The sequence below is a fragment of the Camelus ferus genome, chromosome 2 (genome assembly GCF_009834535.1).
Source record: "Camelus ferus isolate YT-003-E chromosome 2, BCGSAC_Cfer_1.0, whole genome shotgun sequence".
NCBI classification, from domain to species: domain Eukaryota; kingdom Metazoa; phylum Chordata; class Mammalia; order Artiodactyla; family Camelidae; genus Camelus; species Camelus ferus.
Genome location: NC_045697.1, coordinates 111,373,914 through 111,392,174, shown reverse-complemented (window position 1 = coordinate 111,392,174; position 18,261 = coordinate 111,373,914). Strand labels below are relative to the sequence as shown.

Here is an 18,261-nt window from a genome sequence, read left to right as displayed (position 1 = left end):
TATCTACTTTTTCTTTAAACTCAACACCCCACACCTATTGGCTTCTCTCCCTCTCGCCTTTCTGAGATGGCCACATTCTGCATATGGACTGTGTATCTCCTAAGCCGCTCTCCCTTCTGAGTGAGACGGCCCGCACTCTGTCCATGGAGTGTGTCTCTCTAAATAAACTTGCTTTCACTTTACCACGCCTTGCTCTTGAATTCTTTCCTGTGCGAGGCAAGAGCCTGTTCTCCCACAACAGATGGATGAAACAGAAAGGAGCAGAACAAGAGGACTGAGATTACTTGGCTGCTGTGCTCTGCAATTTTATTCCTCCTCCTAAACTGCAACGAAACAGGCATTTATGATTTATGTTTGCATTCTGGGTCCTTCAGCAGAACTTACCCTCTTTGGCTGATTTCTACAATAACAATAATAAAAATACCTTTCTGTGTTTTAGTGGGCTGTTATAAAGAGAATGCTAGATTACGTGTGGTAATGACAAGATAATATGATGTAAAAGTAATACGAAAAATAATGATAGCAAATACATAGCACTTTTTTTTTTGCCAGGCACTGTTCTAAGCATTTAGATGCATTATTTTACTTAGTTCTTATAACTTTATGAGGTAGAATCTAGTATCTCATTTATAGATGGGGAAACAGAGCCACAGAGAGCTAAAGTAACTACTGAAGGCCAGCCAGTGATAATTGGTGCCAGGATTTGAACCACAAAGACTGGCTCTAGAAGTTAATGCTTTTAGTCACTATGATTGGGAAAAAAAAAAAGTATAGATTTGTAACTAGATGAGAAGGCTAGCATTTGAATCCTGGCTTCATTAGCTGCGTGACTGAGGCCTGGCCTCTTCCACGTCTGACCTTCAGTTTGCTCACCTTAAAGATGGCTAATACCTGTTTTTAGATGTTTGACGAAGACTAAGTAAGAAAACATGAAAGTTCTGTGTTTAATTGATAGGAGGCACATGATGTATTATTATGAATTATTAGGGGTGGGGTGGTATTGTTAGCCTAAAAGGGGAAAGGAAAAGACCCCAGTTATTGTCTCACCAGAAAGAGAAGAATTCAGACAGGAGGTAAAGTGTTGTGTAGTGAAACATTTTAAAGGATTTATTAGCAAAGGGAAAGCACCCCTCCAAGAATGGGAGGCGGGCTGATCCAAGGGCGGGTAGCGATGGTCTTTGCCCTTACCCTTACACTCTCGCTTGGAGGTGGTCTCTTGATTGATTGACAGTTCTTGCCCCTGGAGTGCCCAGTCATGTTTGTCCCCTTTTGTGCATGTCCTTACCCATGATGCACACAGGAAAAATCCATGGGGTGGGGGCCTAAACCACAATGGTAATTATATTACAATGAGTACTGGGTCATGTCTGGTTAGGTCCTTGTCGCTACCACACAGTTGCGGCTGTCAGGTTCTAACTGGTTTCTGGCTGGCTCTCATTTAGAGGAAGTAAAGCCTCTTTATGCTGGAGGTGGGCACACCACCATCTCCTGGACCGTCCTCCCTCGCCTGCACCTGTCTGCCTGGTGCCCCCACTTACCTAACCACCTAACAGTGTGATTGTCTGCTCGGGCTGCCATAACAAAATACCACAACAGGCATTTATTTTCTCACGGTTCTGGAAGCTGGAAGTCCAAGATCCAGGTGCCAGCAGCATTGGTTTCTGATGAGGTCCCACTTCCTGGCTTGTAGGCAGCTGCCTGCTCTCTGTGGACTCACATTGCCTTTTCTTCATGCTTGTGGAGAGAGGGACAGACAGACAGACAGACAGACAGACAGAGATGGAAGCGGGGGGGATCTTTGGTGTCTATTCCTTTTCTTATAAGGACAACAGACCTTTTGGATTATGACTTCATTTGACTTTAATTACCTCCTTAAAGGCCTTATCTCCAAATACAGTCACATTGGAACTTAGAGTTTCAATATATGAATTGGGGGCTGGGAAGGGCACAATTCAGGGCGTAACAGGTGGGAAGCTGGGGAGAGAGAATTAGGATCGAAGGGGCATTGGGAGTATTTTATTTTTAAGGTGGATTTCTTAGGCATCAATTCTGGAGGGCAAAGAAGTTACCAGCTGTGTGTAATAGATTAGTAACTGTATGATACTTTTTGCGCTGTATGCCATTTGCCTTGTGTTTGGTGCTATGGAGTCTGCATGCTATCTATTTTTGGGCTTTTAGGTGAGCCTGAATTTAAATACATCGGGAACATGCATGGCAATGAGGCCGTTGGACGGGAGCTGCTCATTTTCCTGGCGCAGTACCTGTGCAACGAATACCAGAAGGGGAATGAGACAGTGGTCCAGCTGATCCACAACACGCGGATCCACATCATGCCTTCCCTCAACCCAGACGGCTTTGAGAAGGCAGCATCCCAGGTGTGTGCGGCCCACAGCAGGGCGCTCGCGTTATTTTACGTCTGTCTCATCTGTGTGCTCATCTATAAGGAATGTGCGCGCACGAAGCTGGCAGGGTGCAGGGGAGGGTGTAAGTGGTGAGGTATTCAATTTGCTGATAAGGAAAAAATTCCGAAGGTAAGGGGTACTGGGTGGGTTTCTTCAGCAGAGATTGCAAATGAGAAATTTTGTTGTTAAGTCAATATTTAATTAATACTTTATTTTCATTGTTAAGTAAATCACATTTATTCATTCACCTTTGCGACTAGATAAATTTCTTTCTAAAAATCTAGAAGTCTGAAAAAATAACCTACAGCCATGTAGTGAAGAGTGAGGCCTTTGTTGACTCTGAATTAGGCGATGTTATAGCGCCCTCTACTGGAGCCAAGGAATAAAGATTTTTGGCTACATAACGTTTCACTGTTTAATCCTTGCTTTTATATGATGAATAAAGTAAAAAAAAAACAACAAAACCCTCCTACTTCTAAACAAAAACCAATTCGATACATCTTTACTGTTAGAGAAGCTGGAAAGTAATGATGTTTTCAGAGAAGATGTATGATACGTGCTTCCTTCTTTGTTTGGACAGGGGTGGAGGACATTTTATTCCTTGTTACAATTTGAAATAATTTTCTTATGGGAACAAATTAAAGTCTGTATTTAGTAAGTTAATCTACAGTTAAGAAGTTGATTTGCACTTTAAAAATATAAGATACAGTAACCTGATAGTTTGGCCTTGTAAGAAACCCAGATAGTGAATTTCTGTAAATACAACATTCATACAATTTCTAAAGTTGTGAGCGACAAATTACAGTAACTTAGAGAATGAAATTATTTACTGTTTTAAGGTGATATTCAGATCTATAAGACCGGATGGACACAAAATTATCATTGCTATTTTCTGTCTTACAGGTTTTTATTCTGCACAATTTAAGATTTTATTCTGCACAATCTGAGCTTACATGACTTTAGGAATATGGGAATTTATACTATAGATTTAGTATAATTTAATAGCAAAACAAGGAAATCTTCATTATGGAATTTACCTGAATATTGGAAATTTATTAAAATTTTCAGATTCTATCATTCGTGAAATGAAGGGTTTAAAATTGAACAGAAATTTTTCAACTTACAAAGTTGAAACAAAAGTTCTAGAGCTCATATTTTTTTTCACAGAGACTATGAGAGAGGTATATTATTAATATGTAAATAATTTATGTGAAACTCATTTTAAGCATCTGACCTTTAGTAACTATTCTTTTGAATATTTAAAAGTAGATTGCTGTGGATTTCAGAGGCAGTGAGTATTTTACTTAAACCAAGTACACAGTGGTGTGCTATGAGACGCACCATCTATTATTAATTAACTCATATGGACTGTTTCTGTAGTTTGATGTTAAATATCTTTGAATTATTATAATTATTAATATTTAAAGTATTATTTATTGAAAATGTTATCAAAATATCCATGACAAATACTTTAAACCTGATACCTTCATGTGTGTATCAGTAAGAAAGTGAAAATGCCATTGTAGGAAGAGATTATTGAAATGAATAATCTTAAGTAATTATTATAAAAATCATTAATGAAGACCTTAAATAATGGTAGCAATGATAATAAACTGATGACTTTCCTCTGATATTTTTTTAGCCTGGTGAGCTCAAGGACTGGTTCGTGGGTCGAAGCAATGCCCAGGGAATAGATCTGAACCGGAACTTTCCTGACCTGGACAGGATAGTTTATGTTAATGAGAAAGAAGGTGGTCCAAATAATCATCTGCTGAAAAATCTGAAGAAAATTGTGGATCAAAACACAAAGGTAGAGGACATGTATGGTTTTCATGAAATATGTCTGTATCTCTCTCCTAGTGGAGGACACAGGAGTCCTGTGAAAGCTTGTGGAGGGTTCAGTGGAGCTGTGAAAGCCAAGGCTGGAACCCCTGGGGCCTGGAGGTTAGTCCTGCCCCTAGGACTAGCCAGGTGTGTAGGGAGGTGGGGGGTAGGGATGGGGACAGGAGGGAGGAAGCCAGTCGTGGGGGGTTTAGAAAGTCTTTCCAGCCTGTTCAGAGGCCCTTTGTCAGCATATCTGATCAGGTCCGCCAATAGCATTTCACACAGCAGTTTTTCTTCTTTTCCAGAACTTTTTCCTCCTTTGCTTTGCACAACTCCCCCTACCTCTTATGCTGCCTTTCAAATCACTACTCAGTTTCTTTCCCTGCTTCTTCTGCCTTGGCTTAAACGCTGGCCTTCAGGGCCCCTCTGCTGCCCCAACTCTCTCCCTTGCTTTCCATCCCCTTGGACCTTCAGTGACATCACTTATACAGAGTCTCCCAGACCTCACCCCCAACTCCCGGTCTCCATGGAGCTCTGTTTCTCTCTTTTACTTGCTCACCGAACCCCTTTATCTGGTGACACCCAGGGCCTCAAGCTCAACATGATCAGGAACAAGTCTTTCCCTAAGAAAACACTGTTCACTCATTTATTCGAACATCAGAGCCTTGATTTTTCCATCTCTGTCACCACTCACTAGCCATGCTTCCAGATCTCAGCGATTTGGCCTTCTGACACCCTTCAGTCTTCCCCTCCTCTGCAAACTCAGGCTCTGTCACCTGCTCTGATGAGGTAGGTGGCCCCCATTCTTGGTTTGGGTCCAGCCCCTCCCAACTCTTCTATCTTCTGAAATTTCTCCAGAGTGATCTTCATACACAGATTATTGCTCTGTGGCTTAAAAAAATCCTAAACTTGCCAGCTCTCCACTGCCCAGAGGATAAAGTAAAAACTCAGAATGTCAGAATCGCATGATACCTTAGTGTGAAGACTTTAACCATCTACCTTGGTTAAAAGCCCAGTTCCACTCTTGCTGTGTGAGTTTTGGAAAGTTGTTTGACCACTCTGTGCTTCTGCTGCTTCACCCGAAATAGGGAGATGACTAACAGTAGTATCCACCTCACAGGTGGTTATGAGGACTGAATGCATTAGTTCATGTAAAACGCTTGAGGTTGGGACTTAGAATTGTTATTACCGCGTCAGCATAATTCCTGAGTACTCTGGTAAGTACCACTGAGCGAGATAGACACACTGACACACCCGCTAAACACTTGGTGCCTTCAAACCAATCCTGTTGAGTACTGTTTTCAGTTCTGTGGAGGCTGGCGAGCCCATCAGGGCTGAATGGTGGGGACTGCCGGGGGCAGCTCTCAGTGCATCTTGCGTCTTTCCAGGCAATTCTGCTCTGGCTGATCAACTTCTCCTAGGATCTTTCCTAAGTGAGAACTTGGAAAGAACAGTGTCTCTATTTATTGTAGTTCCAGGGCCATTCAAGTTTCCCGTGGCCCCCGGCAGCCGCCAGCTCACTCACTCCTTAACCTGGCTTTGATATTCCATATACTCCGGTCCACACACTCCTTTCTGCTCCCTAAGCGTACCATTTTCTAATACTTTTACGTCTTCGTATGTGCTGCTGTTCCAGCTGTCTACAGTGCTTTTGCCTCTCCTCCCACGTCACCTCCTCCGTGAAGCCTTCCGCTGCTCTTCCAGATGCATCCTGTGGAGTCTTCCTTTGTGTTCTTCACATGTACTTCCAGGATAGTGCTTGTAGTTACATAGAGCTTTATATGTGTTATAATCATTTGTTTATACAGCTGTTTTTCTTTTTCAGTCTAGACTTGAATCCCTCGATTGCAGGAATTACAAATCCTGTTTGAGTCTGACACATAGCAGGCTGACAGCCTGTTACAAATGAGTCCAGTCCAGCCTGGCAAGCAGGTCACAGTGTCTGAAAGTCCACCTCCTAGTTCCTGACATGCCCTCAGCATGTGGTTGGGACCCTGGGGAGAGGACCCAGGAGAGAGGGAGTCTCAGATCATTGGCCTAAAGTTCTTAAAATTCTCCTGCCAGTGTTTAGGATTCATTCCAGAAACCTGGGCTGAACCTACAAGCGGGGACTGGTCTGGCAATAGGGCTGCCAGGGGCTGAGGATTTTGGCAGAACCTGAGAAGTGAATGACTTACACATGCCTGCTTGTGAGTCATAGATTTGCAATTTCGCAGCCCCCAAACCATCTTCCCTGGGAGAAGGGAGAGCTGGCAGAGCAGAGGGCTGGGGTAACCAGAGGTGAAAGCAGGTCGCCCTGCGTGATAAGCTATGAGGCATAAGACAGAAATGAAGAACTGTTCTGTTAGCCCAGTGGGGATATACACCCCCAAACTTTCCCCAGTGCTGTCTGTTAAATCTGAGAAACGAGAAAAATAAATCCTATCACCTTATCATAGAAGACTCGTGAAATAAACTCATGCTGACAGGATCTTTGATTAGCAGCCTTGGTGCAAATGGCATTATTTTTGGCCAGCACCATCTTCCCCTCCCCCAGTGGAATCTGTTTGATATTTGCATAATCTTTATATTGGATGTCTCCATACATCTAGTTTAAGGAATACTTTAAAAAAAGATGCCTGTTCATGGTACTTAAAAATTAGAGCTTTTATTAAAAAAATCTCAATGCCAATGCTTTTTCTGGGTAAAGGTAAAATAAAGGGAAATACATACAAATTAAATTTTAGTCTCTTTTCTGGAACAGAAACAAGATTTGTTTACGTTATATGAAATCTTCAGTAAACTGCTTGAGTCATGGGTGGGTATTGCCCACATCTGGTCCGTCTCCTTTCCCCGTCTTTGTCAGTTAGACCGAGACTTTTTGGACCCAGCCTGGTACAAGGTGTATAGTAAGCATTTCATGAGTGTTGTTACACATCCTGCCTTCCTCACTTCTTCTTAGCCTTATAGAGGTGTGTATGTATGCAGGTATGTATGTATGTATTTATTTTTATTGAGGTATAATTGACATGTAATGCTATTTTAGTTTGAGGTTCTATATATGTATATATTGTGAATTGATCACCATAAGTCCAATTAATACCCATCACTGCACATAGTTACACATTTTTTTCCCTTGTGGTGAGAGCTTTTAAGATCTACTCTCTTAGCAACTTTCAAATGTACAATACAGTATTGCTAACTATAGTCTCCATGCTGTACATGACATGCCTAGGACTTATTTATTTTGTAACTGGAAGTTTGTACCTTTTGACCCCCCTTCACCCCTTTCACCCACCTTCAACCTCCTGCCTCTGGCAGCCACCAATCTATTCTCTGTATCCTTAAGAGTGGTTTGTAAATTTCTAGGGTTGCAGGAATCAGGGGTTAAAAAAATGCAGATTCCTTATTAACAATAGCCAAGATATGGAAGCAACCTAAGTGTCCATCAACAGATGAATATAAAGAAGATGTGATATATATACACAATGGAATACTACTCAGCCATAAAAAAGAAATTTTGCCATTTGCAACAACATGGATGGACTTGGAGGGTATTATGCCTACCAAAATAAGTCAGACAATCTAAAAAATAAAACAAACTAGTGAATATAACAAAAAAGAAACAGACTCACAGATACAGAGAACAAACCAATGGTTATCAGTGGGGAGAGAGAAAAGGGGAGGGGCAAGATAGGGGTAAGAGATTAAGAGATACAAATGTATAAAATGTATATATATATATACCCATACACAAATGTACGAATTTACAAAATAAGTAAGTTACAGAGATATATTGTACAGCACAAGGAATCTAACCAATATTTTATAATAACTGTAAATGGAGTATAGCGTTTAAAAATTGTGAATCACTACTTTATACACCTGAAACATATAATATTTTACATCAACTATACCTCGATAAAAAAACCGCAGATTCCCATGAGTGCTGAATCAGGAAGTTTGGGGGGTGTATGCTATGCGAGTGAATGATGGAAAGGAACCTACATTTTTACCAGCTCCTCTAGACACATTCCTTGCTGTTCTGAACCTCTCTGAGTACAAGCTCTCTCCTGCTCCCCAGCGTTCCTGCTGAGTCATTTCTCTTGTGCTCAGGAGCTCTTCAGCCTGGTCCCCTCCACTGTTACCTAGGCTCCGTACATGAGCCTTGGCTCTTGATTGCATGAAAACAGAGTGATTAAAATAAATCAAATAAGTTCTGAATTTATACTTGTCTTTAATGGATAGAGCTGTGAAGAAAATGGATTAAGTATAGCTTCAATATATTTTAAGAGCCAAAGCCATCATTATAGAGTATAACATTTGAGCTATATTTACAGACTTTAAATGAAAGTTTTAAAGATAGGTCATAATTGACTCTCAGCTCTACTGAGTTCCATGTCAGGAGTGCTCCAGAACCTTTTCTGTGGATTAGTTAAGTACGTGATTATAGTACCCAGGAGTTTTCAGCTTTAGTCAGTCTAATAGACTCTATTAATAGTCATAGAGAAACTAAGGTTAATTGATCAAATTGTGGAGTTTGCTTGCTTGAAGATCTGGTCATGGATATTAGCAATAGTAAATGTGTAAGAGCTAACAGAAGGCTAAACCTAATCGCCACTCTGACTTTGTGTAGTATGTGTCTTTAAATCTGTTTAAAAAATAGTTCGTTTAAAAACTTTATTAAAAAATTAATATTTTCATTATAATCAAAAAGATAGAGCAAATATAAATAAGGAGTAAAATGACCCATTACCCTACATTCTTAAATGACTACCATTCACATTTTGGTATGTATCCTTCAAAATTATTCATTATGCTTGAATCAACATATGCACATATGGAAACTTGCCATTTTGAACCCTTTCAGGTGAATAATAAATATGGGAGTACAGTCCTTTACAGGATGGCTTTGCCCCCTGGGCTCACACTCAAACCTGCCCTTCGGCCCAGGGAGTATTTCATTGCTTCCCTGCTCACATCTACCTTATTTTCTCCCCGAGACATTATGAAGTCCCTCTTCCTTCCTGAAGTCCTCGATGATTCTCCACACCAGAGACTTCTGTCTCTTCTGAACTCAGTGAAACATTTGTCAGTATCAATCACTGGGTCTGAATAAATAAGGAGAATGCGGCAGATGTACAAGCAAGAGGGCCGTAAAGAGACTGAGCAGAAAAAGAAAAACTTTGAACAGAATATTATGGAAGAATGTGCTCTAAACCCACATCATATAGTATTGATGCCATTTTTAATTGATTGAACTTAATAAACCATAAATTCATTGCAAACAAATCATATGCATTATAGATTTTTTTAATTAAATGCCCTATGTTATTTATATTAAGGTTGATTTAAACCAGAACTTAAACTGGATTCTTTTTGTTTGTTTTGCTTTGTTTTTTGTGGGGGGAGGTAATTAGGTTTATTTATTTTTAATGGAGTTACTGGGGGTTGAACCCCAGGACCTCATGCATGCTAAGCATGCACTCTACCACTGATTTATACCCTCCCTCTAAACTGGAGTTGATTTAAATTAATTTAAACTTTAGAAACAAATCTAAGTGTGCATAAGAATTTAGTATGTAATAAGGGAGTGTTTCAGATTATTGTAGAGAGAAAAGCTTATTCAATACATGGAATTGAGACAAATCCATCTCACAAATATCAGCATAGATCAAAATAAAATCTAGATGCATTACAACTTAAATAGAAAAATTATGGACCTAGTAAAATTTTTTGGTAAATATATTGTTTTTCTAGGGGGACAGAGCTTTCTGAATCCCTTATATAGAAAACTGGCACATGGTGGCCGGCCACTTAATACTTACTGAATAAAGATGAAATATAAAGGGAGAGGAAAAGACCACAAAAAAAGGCCAGTAGATTTGGCAACATAAATATCTTAATGTTTTGCATTTTAATGATTAATATTCTTAAATCTGAAAGGTAATAATGAACTTGGAAAATACCTATAGATGTAGTAGATACAGGTTAATATTTTTACTAAATAAACAACTCTTGCAAATTAATAAGGAAATATTTACATTTCAATAGAAAAGTCTGTTAAACCATAAATAAATATGTCACCAAGGAGTAAACAGAAATGGTCATTAAGCATATGAAACAACTGATTTAGTTTTATTAGTTAATCAGAGAAAGAAAATTTTAAAAATTCTGTTTGTCATGTATCAAAATGACAGACTTAAAAATACAAATCCAATGTTGATCAGAGTGATTAGAAATGATGGGTCTAAATACACTGTTGCTAGGTATATTGTAGTATCTTACAGGGAGACAGTCCGGAGTACATTTTATAAAATTAAAAAATGTGCTTAGTGTTTGGTCAACTCATTCCATTTCTAGGGAAATTTCCCTTTAAAAAGTATAGATCTGCACAGAGTAGTTACAAGTGTGTTCGCAGCATTTTTTTCATAGTAAACAAGTCTATACCCAGCAATTGGAGATTCTCCGCCCCCCGTTTTATTGAAGTATAATTGATAAATAAAAATCATATAGATGTGCAGCGTGATGATTTGATATATACACATGCTGTGAAACGGTCACCATAATCAAGCTAACATGTCCATCACATCACATTGATACCTTTTTTTTTCTTTAGTGGTGAGAACACTTGTAATCTGTTCTCTTAGCAAATTTCAAGTACACAATACAGTATTATTAAGTCATCTGGGGATTCATTAGATCCTTAGAACTAATTCGTTCTAAAACTGAAGGTTTATACCCTCTGACCAACATCTTCCCATTTCCCCCTCTCTTCCCACCAACTGGAGATTCCTAGTGCTTGCGGAGTGGCTCTCAGCTAGACTGCTCCCAACAGCGTGGCCTCATGCTGTTCCCTGACTCCTCTGAGTCTCAGTTTACTCATCTCTAAACTGGGGTATGTGCAGTCCCTATCTCACAGGGTAGATGTGAAAATTCCGTGTGTCACCAGAAAGTGTTTAATAATATTAGCTGTTACTTTATTCATGTTTAAGAATGAACATTGAATATTTACCATACATTCAACACCATACATTGAATACTACTCAGCCATTAAAATAATAATTTAGAAGGATATTCAGTGACATGAAGAAGTGTTATCTGTTGCCAAGCAAAAAAGGTAGTATACAAACTGGTATATAAATGAGCACATTTGAAAAATTACGTAAGTGCATTGGAAAAAGACTGAGAAAGATATATATGAAATGTTAGCGAGTGGGTATCTTTACATGGTAAAATTATGCGTAATGTTAATTTCCTTTCTTTGTGTTTGTCTCCTCTACATTTTTGACAATGAACATCTTTCATAGTGAGAATAAGATAAACCAATCAAACAAATAATAAAGACAATGCCGTATTCTAAATTACACTTCTCCACAATTGTGAGTAACCTACGTGAAAAATAGTATGGTTTTGATACATTAAACCTGACATACTGAAAATCACGTGGAGTTTATAGTTTCACAGACTGGATTTGAATCTTAAGTGTGTGAACTTGTCATTAACTCCCCAACCCTCAGATTCACCCCTGCAAAGTGGGGATGGATATCTTTGCCTATCCAGTGAGGATGCTGTGAAGCTCAATAAAATAGTGTATGCAGAAGCTATCCGTATACTGAACAGAGACATGCAGATACAAAGTCTGATTATAATCATCAGGCCCCACTGATGCTCTTAGATTTTCTGTCCCGAAGAACAATGTCAATCTCATATCCAGTAAAAGCATTAAAAATAAATAAATGAAAGAAGTACCTGGGAGTTTGAGAATCTTCTTAGTTGCTATTAAAAACTCATCACATAAAAGTATCAAGCTTTTGGCTCAGGTTAATGCTTTGGTATAAATTTCTTTCCTCCTTTGTTTTGTTTCCAAGTTACGAGGGGCTATGAATCATTCAAAAGACAGCATGAATTCCTGAAACTTTTGCCTTTGTTTTAAAATTTAAGATGACCATCCCAAAGTAAACTGATATTTGACAGTGAAATCTGAAAGAGACCCAATTTAATTTTTTTATAGGAACAATGTTTGAAGTAGTTGAAGGGAATTGGAAAAATAGTAAGCAAAAACTGGAAATAAAATCGACCACATGTTTCTAGAGTTGAACCACCATAAAGAAAGAACCCTCTTCTGTGGTTCAACTATTTTCTTTTCTCCTTGTTTTATCCTTAGTTATTATTAACAAAGATCAGATGGAAATGTCCCCAAATCTGTAAATGATATGTATGCTAGTTTTCAAGTTACAAAGAAAGAAAGCTGGCAGCCCATAAAAGTAGAACTTCTAAGGAAATATAAACACTATTGAAATTTTTTTTATTATAAGTTTGAGAAAGATAGACATGGGGAATACTGCACTTTTTTTTTTTTTCTTCCTAAGAAAACAGTCACAAAATGCTTGGAATATGACCAGCTTTCAGTTGTTGGTTTTTGTTCTTGTTTTCACCTTTTCTGTGTCTTTTCTGTGGAGTGATTCCACAAATGATTGCCACATTTATAATCCTTTTAATCTCTAATCTTTAATAAAGCTTGCTCCTGAGACCAAGGCTGTCATTCATTGGATTATGGATATTCCTTTTGTGCTCTCGGCCAATCTGCATGGAGGAGACCTCGTGGCCAATTACCCATATGATGAGACACGGAGTGGTAGGTATTCTTCCTGCTTCTCTAATTGGTTCAAGGTTTACAATTACTTTATGAGGGTTTATTGGATGATTTCTATAATATTCTTTTATGGGACTCGCCAGTAAGTGATTTTGCCTGTAGAAATACATCCGCTGAACAGGAACATCCCCTAACTATGCAGTGTGGCATTGGCATATATATCTGGCAGGAAAAGACTGTAACTTTTGAAAAAGTTTAGTTTGAAGAGAAATGTGATCTTGAAGAATACTTAGGTAAGAAAAAGGGAGAAAACAGAAGTCGTGAACTTGGGTCAATCTTGGTCCCTGGTAAAATGGAAAAATAATAGAATTTATATAGGTTTGTGTACAAGATGGCTTAAAAGTGGAGGCAGCCTTTTGGTGCCTGATCGGGGCCCATTTATATCTCCATGTGTGTCTTACCTGCACTCACACTTTTGCATTTGGAACTTGTTTCTTGGTGGTGTCAGGGAGGGGCAGTGATGCTTGCTTTTCTTTAATTAGGTTCAGTGAAGCTTCAGGCACGGCAAACTTTAACCAGATAGATATTTTCAGCTTAATTGCTATTGCTTCAGGAAATTTCGTGCTTTGGATCAATTCTCAGGGGCCTTGGAAGAGTTAGGTCTTTGTAAACACAGGATAATACTTTTTAGGTATTGGAAACTTTGACTTTTGAAGAGTCTTTGGTAAAACGTCCTTAAAGTTTGGAGATTTTGTGGTTTGTCAATAGCTGGGAAATTTAAAAGACTGGCATATTTTGTAATACAGAATAAGAATACTATATATCAAAATAGATATTATGTATTTCAGTAATGCACATGGGAGACTTTAAAAACTCTAAACTCATACTGAGAATCATGTGTAAGAGTGGTTCATAGTGCCTATGAGGTTGGTCCAGGTCTATTAAAAACATTTTTTTGATAATTTGTAAACCACTGTCCTTTTTGGGGGGGGAGGGTACAGGTACATTTTTAAAATTAAGAGCTAACAATGAAACTCTCCTTACTGCCTTCCCAGGTCCAGTTTACCATGAGCTTGCCACCTTTTCTTGTGAGGCTTCCCATTTCATAAGTAGAATGTACATTCTACCCAATTTCTACTTTGTGATATTAGGAGTGGATGTTAAATAACCTAAAACTTAATTGTTGAGTGCTCCTTTTGCATAGTGATGTAGCTAAAAAATACATCAGCAAGAGATAACACTAAATCACTCTTCAGAAAATATGCAGTGCTCCTTAGTCTGGCTCAATTTCTTTAGCCTTGTGGGTTTATTTTCTTTTTCTTTATTAAAATTTTTTTTATTATAGTTTGACTCTACATACACAATATATTGCATATAAATACATATATACTGTATACTGCACTTTTTTTTTTTTTAAAGTTTACATATATGTACTAAATGTTGTTTCTGAGAACAGGTTAGATCTTCAGCTTGTGGGTTTATTATTTCTAGGCAGTGCCCATGAGTATAGCTCCTGCCCTGATGACGACATCTTCCAGAGCCTGGCGCGGGCGTACTCGTCCTTTAACCCCCCGATGTCGGACCCGGACCGGCCCCCGTGTCGCAAGAATGATGACGACAGCAGCTTCGTGGAGGGAACCACCAATGGCGCCGCGTGGTACAGCGTGCCTGGCGGTGAGACTCCGTTTCGCTTTCTTGAGGATGTGATTAGCGGCTTTAAAATAATTACCATTTATATTTAGAGAGACTTCAGTCCTCCTCAGTTATTAAGAAATAGACTGAACCTGTAGTTCATTCATTAAAATTAGTCAGCATGAATGATTGCTGTCTACGGGTTTTTTGTTGTTGTTGATTTTTAAAAATCAAGATGCTAGCTGAAGAGCTATAGGAAACGAACTGAAGACGTCCACTGGGAAACTGTAAATCGAACATCGTTAATTACCCTACTTTTCAAATTCTGGCCTTAGAGAATAATGAAGCATCCTGATTGCGTGTTAGTCATGCTTTGCCTGCAGGTAAAGGTGTATTTTAGACGGCAGACTTTGGACTTTAGCATACCTTGGTCCAATACCTTTTTGTGCTTGTTTAATGGTAGGATAATGGGGACTACATGATGCGGAATATTTATTTTGTATTCACTACGGCGGTAAGCGCTAATGGTAGATCAGGACGCTCTGCACCTTTTATCAGTTCTGAAAAGGCAAAAGCCCACGCGCAGCACAGCTGGAGGGGGCGTCTCTAGCCACCAAGGCAGCCCTCCTGGCTCTCTGTTCCTGTGTGGATTTTGCAGAGAGTTCTCATTTTTCTGGTTGCCTCGACCATTTACAGCTGTGTGGTATCACCTCTACCAAGGATGAAGAATGAAGTGTCAAGATGTTGATATGTATTTTTCCCCTCTGCCTAAGAGCAATTTTTTATGGTTCACCTGGAAGTGAAAAGAAGGATTAGTTAGGACAGTAGCAGCAGTAGCTAATTATAGGATTAATTTATTTAATTTGCTTTTATTGTTGTTGTTGTTGAATTAGGCCCTGAGAAAAATATTATTCCTGATTTTTTTCTTTATGATATATATCTATTCTGTTTTTTAAAAATTGAGGTATAGTTGATGTACAGCATTATATGTTACAGGTACACAACATGGTGGTTCATAATTTTTAAAAGTTGTTCTGAATTTATGGGTATTATAAAATGTGGGCTATATTCTGTGCTATGCAATATATCCTTGTAGCTCATTTATTTTATACATAGTAGTTTGTACCTCCTAATTACCTACCCCTATCTTGCCCCTTCCCTTGTCCCTCTGCCCACTGGTAACCACTAGTTTGTTCTCTATATCCATGAGTCTGTTTTCTTTTTTGCTATATCCACTGGTTTGTTTTATTTTTTAGATTCCACGTATAACTGATATCATACAGTGTTTGTCTTTCTCTAACTTATTTCACTGAGGTTAATACTCTCCAAGTCCATCCATGTTGTTGCAAATGGCAAATTTTTATTCCTTTTTATAACTGAGTAGTATTCCATTATATATATATATATATGTATGTATACACACACATACACATACATACACCACATCTTCTTAATCAATTTATCTGTTGTTGGACACTTAGGTTGCTTCCACGTCTTGGCAATTGTAAATAATGCTGCTAGGGATATTAGGGTGCCTGTGTCTTTTTGAATTAGTGTTTTTGTTTTTGTTTTTTGGCTATATACCAAGGAAATATAGCCAAATTGCTGGGTCACATGGTAGTTCTATTTTTAGGTTTTTGAGAAACCTCCATACTGTTTTCATAGTAGCTACACCACTTTACCAATTTACATTCCCACCAACACTGTAGGAGGGTTCCCTTTCCTCCACATTGTTGCCATCGTTGGTTATTTGTGTTCTTTCTGATGATAGTGAGGTGATACCTCCTTGTGGTTTTCATTTGCATTTCTATGATGATTAATGATGTTGAGCATTTTTTCATTTGCCTGTTGGCCATCTGTATTTCTTCTTTGGAAAAATGTCTTTTCAGGTCTTCTGCCCATTTTTTAATTGAGGTGCTTGGGTTTTTGATGTTGAGTTGTTTAAGCTATTTATATATTTTGGATATTAGCCCCTTATCAGTCATATCATTTGAAAATATTTTTTCCCATTCTGTAAGTTGTCTTTTTGCTTTGTCAGTGGTTTCCTTTGCTGTGCAAAACTTTTAGGTTTAATTAGATCCCACTTGTTTATTTTTGCTTTTGTTTCCTTTGCCTGAGGTGGCAGATCCAAAAAAATATTGCTACAACTTATGTCAAAGATTGTTCTGTCTATGTTTCCTTCTAGGAGTTTTATTGGTTTCAGGCCTTACATTTAGCTCTTTAATCCATTTTGAGTTTATTTTTGTATATGGTATTAGAAAATGTTCCAATTTCATTCTTTTACATGTAGCTGTCCAATTTTCCCCAGCTCCGCTCAGAGAAAAGACAATCTTTTCAATATTATGTATTCTTACCTCCTTTGTCATACATTAGTTGGCCGTAAGTACATGGGTTTGTTTCTGAGCTCTTATTCTGTTCTATTTACCTATGTGTCTGTTTTTATAACAGTGCCATACTGTTTTGATTACTGTATTACTTTGATTGATTTGTAGATATTGAAAAATCCTTGCATCCCTGAGATAAATCTCATTTGATCCTCATGTATGATCCTTTTAGTGTATTGTTGGAGTCGGTTTGCTAGAATTTTATTGAGGATTTTTGCATGTATGTTCATCAGTGATACTGGCCTGTGACTTTCCCTTTTTGTGATATCTTTGTCTGGTTTTGGTATCAGGATGATGGTGCCCTCATAGAACGAGTTTGGAAGTATTCCTTCCTCTGCAATTTTTTGGAATAGTTTCAGAAGGAAAGGTGTTAACTCTTCTCTAAATGTTTGGTAGAATTCACCTGTGAAGCCATCTGGTCCTGGACTTTGTTTGTTGGGAGTTTTAGAATTCCTGATTCAATTTCAGTGCTCCTAATTTGTCTGTACACATTTTCTGTTTCTTCCTGGTCCAATCTTGGTGATTATGACTTCCTAAGAATTTGTCCATTTCTTCTAGGTTATCTATTTTATTGGCATATAGTTGTTCATAGTAGCCTCTTATGATCCTTTGTATTCCTGTGATGTCAGTTGTAACTTTTCCTTTTTCATTTCTGATTTTATTGATTTGGTCCCTCCCGCCCCCCTTTTTTGATGAATCTGGCGAAAGGTTTATCAATTTTATCTTTTTAAAGAACAGGCTTTTAGTTTCATTGATCTTTTCTGTTGTTTTTTTTTTAAAGTCACTGTCGAATTTATTTCTGCTGTGATACGATTTCTTACCCTCTACTAACTTTGTAAGGTTAGGTTATTTATTTGAGATTTTTCTTGTTTCCTGAGGTAAGCATGTATTACTATAAACTTCTCTCTTAAAACTCCTTTCTCTGTGCCTCATTGTGTTTTCATTTTTGTTTTTCTCTCTAAACAGCCAACACTCATAGCAGTTTGGGGAAGGGTGTCCGAGCTCAGTGAAAGCGATCCTATAGGCACCAACAGCATCCACTAATCATTTAGATTAGGTTCAAATTGAAATTATTCTGGATTCAGATCTTCTCTTTGGTGCAATTTGAAGTATTATTATCATTATGTCTTATACCTAAGATAGTCAGTGATTGTTGAATTAATACATAGTATGATATCAAGACACCCAGTCTGTCAGAAGTACACTGTGGTCCTGGTTGGACTTAAGGAACAGAAGAGTGTGTCAGATCAGCTTACATAACATACCTTACATCTTACATGATCTCCAAGCTCTTCGTTGATAGAAAGATAGGCTTAAGGGAACACACATTCACTAGGAGGCCAGCAATGATCAGTCTTTTACCCTGTTGTCTTCTTTTTAAAACTTTTTAGTAGTATTTATTTATCATTTTAACGATTTTATTATTTTTTCCAACTTTATTGAA

The 18,261-nt window shown here is 38.2% G+C and overlaps 1 protein-coding gene across 1 annotated transcript in view; it reads left to right on the top strand.

Annotated features, from left to right (window-relative positions):
* Positions 1–18,261, top strand: part of CPE (carboxypeptidase E) — a 119,840-nt gene that overhangs the window by 78,885 nt on the left and 22,694 nt on the right. Inside the window, exons 2-5 of the mRNA XM_032465473.1 lie at positions 2,179–2,375; positions 4,045–4,212; positions 12,726–12,843; positions 14,293–14,475. Of these exons, the coding sequence (XP_032321364.1) occupies positions 2,179–2,375; positions 4,045–4,212; positions 12,726–12,843; positions 14,293–14,475 (666 nt within the window). The remainder of the gene's footprint in view (positions 1–2,178; positions 2,376–4,044; positions 4,213–12,725; positions 12,844–14,292; positions 14,476–18,261) is intronic.